Source organism: Rutidosis leptorrhynchoides, chromosome 8, assembly GCF_046630445.1.
Source record: "Rutidosis leptorrhynchoides isolate AG116_Rl617_1_P2 chromosome 8, CSIRO_AGI_Rlap_v1, whole genome shotgun sequence".
Taxonomy (NCBI): Eukaryota; Viridiplantae; Streptophyta; class Magnoliopsida; order Asterales; family Asteraceae; genus Rutidosis; species Rutidosis leptorrhynchoides.
This window is the reverse complement of record NC_092340.1, coordinates 18,087,532-18,096,729: the sequence shown is the minus strand read 5'-3', so window position 1 is coordinate 18,096,729 and position 9,198 is coordinate 18,087,532. Positions and strand designations below refer to the sequence as shown.

General features: G+C 35.8%; 2 protein-coding genes across 15 annotated transcripts; both read right to left on the bottom strand.

The window, feature by feature from the left end:
• Positions 1–333: 333 nt before the first annotated feature.
• LOC139864937 (uncharacterized) lies at positions 334–2,941 on the bottom strand. The gene is given in 6 exon segments (XM_071853500.1): positions 334–881; positions 1,025–1,087; positions 1,190–1,390; positions 1,643–1,739; positions 2,032–2,232; positions 2,331–2,941. Coding segments are annotated over 6 exon segments (1,281 nt in total). The 3' UTR covers positions 334–773.
• Positions 2,942–3,896: 955 nt separating this feature from the next.
• LOC139861201 (uncharacterized) lies at positions 3,897–8,913 on the bottom strand. 14 transcript variants are annotated; one of them, XM_071849510.1, is made up of 5 exons: positions 7,425–8,913; positions 7,045–7,078; positions 6,810–6,974; positions 5,482–6,387; positions 3,897–5,049 (listed from the first exon to the last, which is right to left on the bottom strand). In XM_071849510.1, the coding sequence occupies exon 1, from the start codon at positions 8,830–8,832 to the stop codon at positions 7,459–7,461; it is 1,374 nt and encodes a 457-aa protein (XP_071705611.1). In that variant the 5' UTR covers positions 8,833–8,913; the 3' UTR covers positions 3,897–5,049; positions 5,482–6,387; positions 6,810–6,974; positions 7,045–7,078; positions 7,425–7,458. The 14 variants fall into 14 exon arrangements, with proteins under 14 accessions (XP_071705611.1, XP_071705622.1, XP_071705613.1 ...); XM_071849521.1 differs by lacking the exon at positions 7,045–7,078 and having other exon boundaries at positions 3,897–4,330; positions 4,467–5,049; positions 6,810–6,989; XM_071849512.1 differs by lacking the exon at positions 7,045–7,078 and having other exon boundaries at positions 5,482–5,521; positions 5,778–6,387; positions 6,810–6,989.
• Between the last annotated feature and the right edge of the window lie 285 nt (positions 8,914–9,198).

Below are 9,198 nucleotides of genomic sequence, written 5' to 3'. Positions count from 1 at the left end.
AGTTCCCACTTTTTCAGGGGTAGAAAGCGTAAATATATAATCTTATTAAAATAAAAAAACTAATTCCACCCGAATTTTCAATGAGCCCTATCTTTTCGCTCGGTCTGAGACCACCGTTCAACTCGAAAAAATCAGAGAGACCCAACGGGACTAACTATACGTGAAACGGACATCGTTAAAAAAACACTAAATAACGGGCCCTATATTCTCGCTCGGTGCGAGTTAAATTTTTCCGAGAGCACCGTTCAACTCGAAATAATTTTACGAACACAACGCGACTAACTATACGCGAAACGGACATCGTTAAAAAACACTAAATAATTCGGGCTATATTTCATACACATACATACACGTCCAACAAACAACTCAACCTACTAGATATATTAGGTACCAAACAACGTATATTCAAATTTGACCGCACGTTGAATACAACCGCAGCAGCGCGCAGTCGAATTTTTTTTCTAGTTATAATTATAATACATGCAAATATGTAATGATGCAAATGTCCAGTGCAGCGAACATATCCTATAAATATTTATATATCCCCCATCAGTAACTCTTCCGTAACTATGGTGTTTATGAATTAAAGTCCTATTCTCTAAGTAAAGAATGATTATCAATTAAAGAATAGACCGCATGTTCCGGTTGGTTTCTCTAGACGCACCGAAATCCAGGCTCTGCGAACGATCAACCACCAAAAGGGACAATTTGTGCAGGCAGCTAAAAGCAGCTCACATAAACAACAACAAGTGTAGTAGTTTGACTTCTTTAATTTACTCGTGTCGTTGAATTTCCTTTGCGATCCTAATACACTCAGACATGGGACAATTTGTCTTGATTGCATTGTTGGAAATGTGCGATCTACAAACAACGTATCCTTCCTATAATAGATAATAGATACCATAACAAACAATATGAAAACAAGGGTTATATCAACATTACATGGTTCAGTAATCTTTGTGTTTATATCAAGTTAATTTTAAAACTACAGAATTGATTTAAAATTCAATCTTAAAGCAAGTACCTTCCGGATGGCACTCATTAGTCTCAGGACAGGAGGAGAATTAACCTTTGCACGACTTGCTAACTGTTTATATAATGATCGACATATATAATAAGATATGACTGTTGAAAATTTACTCAACAACTTACTTTTAGAACATCGAAAGATGATATAAAAAGTATGTACCTCATCATGTTGGATGTAACCAAACAATAACTTAGGATCACTTTCATCAATCATCCGGTGTAATAACTTATCCAAATCATTTTTTGAGCCATCACCCAACCATCCCCATTCCCCTGCCAAAGTAAGCATTTCTTTAAGATAGGTTGTACAATGAAGCGGCCCGGTCCAAAGAGGCCCAGAAACAACAAGCGACTCAGGTACCTGTATGTAACATATGACAGTTTTAGACCATCTTAGATAGTTTTTTTTTAACTACAAAACATAAACAAACTGCAGATATTAACAGCATTACATCATGATTTAAAGGGAGACACTCAAAAACAAAATTCAGGAGGAATACAACAAATCCAGGGCATTTCATGACCCATTTCAACCCAAAAACGTTTTAACCCGTTACCTAAACCGACCCAACCTGACCCGTTTTCCATGTATAATTAGAAGTGAAAATCATACATCTGATCCACAAGGACATTTCATGTGACCTAGTTGTTCAAATGAAATAGCTTGAGAGTGGCCACAAGAATCGCAGTAGCAAATAAAACCATAGTGCCTGTCACATGAATACTAATCAAAAGTTATATATAAACATTAAGTAATTGAACAGAAAGATAATGTAACATCCAAAATTTGTCAACTGGGTGTATTTGGTAATTTCATCGATTTGTAACATTGAGTCATTTTCTAGAGAAGGAAATTAGCACATACACCTAACTGAAACTTTTTGGATCTTATATTCTCTTTTTATGTAAATACGTATGCCTTTAAGTCGATTACTTGGCGTTAATAAGTTTATGTAAAGTTGTAAACTTAAAAGTAAACACGTAAACTGTAACAAACAGTACATGCCATGGGGTGTCTTTCCCCGGTTAACGCGTAGCAATACTCTGAAGATGGGCCCATGGTACGAATAGTAAGAGAATAGTGGTGTTACGTAATAACCCAACACAGAAGCCTCACGAATTGCACCACCTATAAGCATTCGCAAACCCATTTCATTCGAATAGGGCAGTGGGCGAATATACGCCCCATATGCAGCTAAAGTACTGAAACATAAATAAAAGATACCATACATATACATTTGTTAGTAAGCATTCGAATTGGAATAAACTACAAACTATACAAGAACAAATGTTAAACTCACTGATCGGGACGATGACCACCAGATGAAAAACCATCAGTTGATGTAATGTAAAGTAACCCGCCCAATGTTACATTATCAAGAGCAAACCTAATTGAACTTGAATCACTTCCAAACGAATCGATATCGATTAAATCGAAATAATCCCTTTCCACATATCGATCAGCCAAAAGCCGATTCGCAACGGAATGATTCACCTTCCACCTCCATTCGTCTTCACTCGAAACGCTCGATAAATTCGAGACAATGACATCATTACAATCCTCATTTGCATCATTAGCTAATACAAAATCCGCTTTAGCTTCAACTAAGTAACGCATTGAGCGAATTCCGCAACCGCACATTGCGTCGAGAACTCTTAATTTATTGTTTGATTTTTTGTGAAGAGCGGCTGCGAGAACAACGAGATCACGGCCTGTGGCACTTTCGTGGCGGAAGAAGGTGTCGCCAGTTTCGAATTAGATACCTCTTTCAGTTTCATAGTGACACGTGGAAGTAACGGCGGCGATTGGGTTGAAATTGGATGGTTTGTGGTTAGGGTTTTGGGGTTTTGAATTGGGGGTTAGGGTTTTGGTGGGGAAAGAGGATAGGGTTGTTGAACATAAGGATGACATGGCGGGAAGAAAACAAGTGTTTGGGTCATTTTGACGGGTTTTGTTATGTTTATAACCCGGATTGGGTCCGTTTTATGAATTTTCATTTTTACTGGTTTCCAAAAATAATAATGATAAATGATAATGATATTGTGTTACTTAAACAACGTATACTTCTCTTTAGTTTTAAAGTAAAATTATTCATATGTATAAGCGTAATTGTAAGGTTTTACTAGTATAAAATTAAGCTTACATGATATTTTAAAGCCTCAAATCTCTTAGGTAAGGTGTTGTTTGTTTTTTAGCTGCAGATCATATTATGTCTTATGTGTGTGGGTCACAGATATTTTTATTACAAACTTAAGTTTTCTGAAATATAAATTAAAATAATGTCTTATTATGTCTGCATATTAGAATTGTGATTCTAAATGTTGCAGATATAAAAATAAGTGGTCTTCACTATACCTTTATGTCACATCTTTGTTGAAGGTGTAAAGAAGTTTAAACAAATAGACGAGAGTTCGTGCCATACTAGGGTGGCAGATCACGACCTATACCTCACCAAACACGAGGTTCGTGCCATACTAGCGTCGCGAAACGCGAGGGTCTTGCTTCCTGACCAAGTTGGACAATTTGCTTGTGATTTTTTTCCATGTTTCGGTTATACTATAAATATAACCCCTTATGTAATCTGTAACCCTATGCACGAAAAATCAATAAAATTGATCTTTAGTAGGTCGTGCACTAAAGCAATCACAACGATTGCATATAGCCACGTAATATCTTGTGTCGTTTACTTTCATTACGTTATTTTCTTCCGTTTGTTGATTGTGGGATCAGAATCTTTGATTGGTGATCGTTGTTTGGGTCCATTTAATTTCTAACAATCTTCTCTATAGACATGACCCGCAAATCATCAAACGAAAGCATCTTAAAAATAAGCAACACCTTAGATATAGATTTAGATCATTCAACATTAAAAGGATAATGACATTTTTCAAAATTTTTTCCCAATGTAAGAATATATTAACCTCAATACCAATTACAATAAAAGGGAAGAGGATTGTCATACCCTAAACCACAAACATACAACAAAATATAAATGAGCAAACCACTCACAAAACAAATCAAAATAACACCCTCATTTAAACTGCGACATATTGCCAACCAACACTAGATGTCTAGATCACAAAGGCCTGCTACCTTCTGCACATTCACAGTATCTTTGACTTTCAGACTTGTCGATTTTAAACGAATAAATCTCTTACAGCCATCCAGATATCATCAACATCAACAGAACTTGACGTTTTCTTAAACAATCTTCTCTTTCTTTCCACCAAAATATAATACACAGTGGCACCAATAGCAATTTTATTAAGAACATTCCTAATATCTTTCACAGCAGTATACCTGGCAAAATCTCGAACAATGTGGTTAATGTCATTGTGCAGCCCTTTAAAAAGTAACATATTCTTCACCTTCATCCATACTAGACTAGTGAATTCACATTTTAAAAATAAATGCTCATGAGAGTCTTCCCGCTTACCACAAAAACTGCATTCAAATGAGACATTAGGCTGCCATTTTTTGATCCTGTCTTGGGTGGACAATCCCCTGCACAACAAGCCATAGAATAAAGGCATGCTTGGGTGTAATTTGTGGATACCACACCACATGATACCACTCAACTTTAGGCCCAGAACACCCCAAATCTTTCCATGTCTGTTTAGAAGAGTAAGGCTTGAGTTTATTATCATTTGACGTCCACCACACCTCACATCAACAAAGATATGAGATTTCATAGTATCTCTTAGAGCCAACATATTCCTCCATCCCCAACTATCATTGGATTCATGACCTAAATCCCAATAATTTTTGTCTTTTAACTTTACAACATTAATCCACTGCCACCAAATGGATTCCTTTTTACTAATAATTTTCCAAACTTGTTTCATAATAAGGACATCATTCCATTTTTTGAGAGGTTTCAAGCCCAATCCACCTTGCTTTTTTGGTCTGCAAATAAGCTTCCATTCAACCTTAGCATATCCTTTACTACCTTGATTATTAGACCCAAAACTATATGATTATTAGCCCAATCCACCTTGCTTTTTTGGTCTGCAAATAAGCTTCCATGCAAATTATATGAGTATAGTTTTGGAGTATAGTTGTTACCATTCTTGAGCTAGAATCTTCATCACTTTTTAATTTAGAAACTTCAATTGTCGGGGACAACTTTCGATGCAATATGCTCCATAAATTGTTAATTGTTACTGATCTTTTTTTTTTCTTATTTATTTATTTATTTATTTAAAACTTTAAATAATATAAAATCACAAGTGAATTGTGAGGATCATGAAGTTTTGATACGTATCAAACTATCAAAGATCATTTATCATATTTTTTTTTTTTTTTTTGAAAGGCACAATGAAACGCCCTTAAACTCAAACACGAAGATGCCAATTTTTTTTTTTGCTTCACCAATAAGAAGCAAATAACAAATTTCATTGAGTAGTACGAGTAACAATTTACAAAAGCATATAACCAAAAAGAAAACTTACCAAACAAAGGTGCAATGTGGAGATGGACAGTGGTAGCAATCTAAACCAAAAAAACATGACACGAAAGGAGTGCACTATAAATATAAGTGTTAGTATATTTATAATTTATAATAATATGAATATTACTCGATTCAACCAATCTTTGAATATTTAGTTTTGTTTTTTTAATTACTCATATAAAATAATAGCTATAAAAATATCTTTTAAGATCTTAAATGAACTTAATCAACCTCAAATTCGAGTTCGAACTCGAACAAATTATGAAATTTTTAATCAAGTTTGAGTCAAGTTCAAACCATGTGATATTCAAGGTTGTGCATCTGGTATCTTTTACTCTGTGCGGGCCAAGCATGCCAAACAGTTAACCTAAAGTATTCCGGGTACGCTTTGTGCGATGGATGCGAGGAGTTTCTTCCTAACGGGTGTGTGGGTGGCAAATGAGAGGATTCGATGCCAAAATTGACTTTCTAAAAAAAATTTACATGCAAATATTGATGTAGATTAAGGTTATTATATATGACCCACCAATTCTCCATTGGGAATTGAAAATTGTCAGACAAAAAGTTCTATAGGGTCAATGGAACAGAACCTGCTTCATCTTATACACAAAATTACCCGTTTGACCTGCTACCACACCCACCCAACCCACCCATATTAATAAAGAGTAGTCAAGGTAGGAGGATTATAAAATTGGTTTTTGAATATAAATATAAACTAGAAGAATCAAACCAGACCTGGCTCATCATAAGGCTAGTTAGAATATTGTGGCTATGAAGAACAAAAGGAGCCATGTAACTTCCATCTCCTCCAAAAACTAAAGAGAGCGGAAACCTTTGATCAAGTGAAGGAAGAATGAAGGTCATCTCTCTTCTCATCTCCTCCCCCAAGGAAGAAATCCACATACGCCTGCATTGAACTTAATTCAAGCTCAAAACATTCAGCCTTAAACTCACATGGGTAGTTTTTGGTATTAACCTAGGCTAGAGATGGCAAAATGTTAAGGGGTTGAATAACAAATCAAAACATGATTTTTGAATTCTAAAATATTGATTACATGTCAACTGATTACCAACTACATTATTTCAAAACCAATCTAATACCATGACTTATAAGGTTTATTTCATTTGATACAAATTTTTAAACAACTTACATTTGACATGCTTCTTTCCAAAAATTTCTTCACAAGGATACATGTTTGTACCCAATTCAACCCATTTAAAAGTTAATCAGTTTGAATTTGCAAATTCTACCGAAAAACACAAATGCTATTGGTTTCACGAGGTGCTTACTTTGAATAGTAGATGAGTTGAAAGGATAAAAAAAGAAACCTTAAGCCACGCAGTCTAGTATTTGATAAACTATAGGATGCTGATAAGCTGCTAAACTATTATTGATCTCTTCTGCAATGCAAACCTATTGAATGCATCTTCATATCTGCCACATCTAGTATTTGATACACTGTAGACTGTATCAACTCTTTTAAACTGGTAATAGTGTGCTGTGTGATGCTAAGAAAGAAAGAAAGAAATTGATAGTAAACAAAATTGATTTTTTAAAGAAATACTTTTATTTGGTTTGTTCTCGTAGACCATATTAACTGATAAACATTAAAAACTTGCATATTAATTAATTAATTATTATTATTATATATTAATCAAAAGTAAGTATACTACTAGTTAGTTGATCGAGACTTAACACATAGTGTTTATTTAAGCGCACACATCCCCAATGGAGGGAGGGATTCAAATAATTTGTGCTACTGATCGACAATGTAGAAGCAAAATAGCTTGTTACTGAAACTTAAATAATAAAATCAATAAACTTGCATCGAAATTTTAACAGGAAAAGTTTTAAAGTAAAACATTTATGAGAAACAGTTTAAAAAAAAAAAAAATAAATAACTAACACGTATAAATTAATAGGTAACTCAAACATGACAGTACCTTACTTAGGTAGTTAACTTAGTTAGTTAGGTAGCTAACACCAACTTGGTTGTATCCAAGCATGAGAGTTGAAATGAGTTTTCGTGCCCAAGAAATCCCTGGAATATTTCACAATTTTTTCCCCATCAGATGATGATGATGAGGAGTGATACGTGCGTGTTTCGAGTGAGAACCACACTAGCTCCGGGAAGTAGATCTTGTTCTCCATTTCAGATGTCTTGGCATTAACACAAACAGATGATGTCATCGTAGAACCACCAATATAGATCGTGTGCTTCCCTATACCACCACCACCAACATCATCAAGTATATTCTCCCATTTATTATTATCATCATCATCATCATCATCATCATCATCATCATCGTTTATTCTTCTTCTTCTTCGATTGAGGAAAACCTCAACTTCTCCATACTCATCACCCACAATGACCAGTAAAAGAAGCTCATCCCAATTCATCAGGTAATATTTTGAGTAGCAACTTAAACCTCCTGTCGATGGTGGTGCTTTGGCTGCTAAAGCAGTTATCCGAATCTCTTCTTCATTACACAAATTTTTGAATACGACGACTTGGAATTCTCCATCTTCTACAACCAATGCGTAAAGATCTCGGCCTATAAATGTTAAGGAAGAATATTTACAATCATCATCATTATCATTATTATTATTATTATTATCACCAACAGGGACGAAACGCCACTGAGCTCCACCACCTACTGCAAGGTAGATGAAATACCATTGTCCTTCGTAAAATGAAAATCCAGCAACTATACAATCAGATGAATTGGAATTAGGTGGTGCCGAGAAACATAAGCTTACGATGTCACCAAATTCTGGAAGCTTAAGAACATCACTACTTGTGAAGGGGTTAAAAAACACGGGGCATTCAAATTCTGTGCTCTCAAACAACAGCCAACCATACCTCGAACAATACATTCCGTCTTCCGCAATCGATAGCAGATGTGAATTCTTCTTCATAAAGTAGTTATCACCCGACAGTGGATCTGTAAACGTGACAATCTCTCGGCGTTTATCTACAACTATCAGCCAGGATGGTGAGTTTAACGAATAATTATGCAATCTTCTTATTGATGACTCGTTGCTCCACCGTATCGGTTGTGCTGTTAGACGACAACGTTTACACGTAGCACGCAACTTCAGGTACTCCACACCGAGACAATGTTTCGTAATCCTCTCCAACAGATCAAACGGAATGTTGAGCAACAGTGATTCTTCGTTATGCTCGTCTAATGTTTTTAATGTCTGATCACCACCCTTTTCTCGTTTGACGACGGTACCACTGCAGCATTTGGCTTCTTTTTCTTTTTCTTCTTCTTCTACGTGATTTTCTTCCCACATTGACACATGGGTTGTTGGGACCAATCGCGAAGGCATAAGAGATGCAACCATGGTTCTATCTCTGACATGGTACAAGTATAATATTCTGCCGATTTCGTCACGAATGTGTATATAACCACCACCACCACCACCCCCCCCCCCCCCCCCCTCCTAATAACTCATCGGAGGAAACTGCGGGGTTATAAAACATGGAGGAGCCACCACGACATCGACGACCAAGATCCAGATAAAAGATAGCGTCTTTCAAGTCATACATTTCTTCCCACATAACTCGAGTAATGTCCAAGTCTTGAAGAATGTCTTCGTTTCCGAATTCTTCCACTATCAAACCACTCACGTCCCATTTCTTGAGGCATTCCAACTCTCCTGACTTTATGTTACTGGTGTCTAATCGAAACAGATACACATCACCAATTT

Excerpts from the sequence above, each read along its gene's own strand:
- LOC139861201 (XM_071849510.1), bottom strand. The coding sequence starts at position 8,832 with ATGGTTGCATCTCTTATGCCTTCGCGATTGGTCCCAACAACCCATGTG.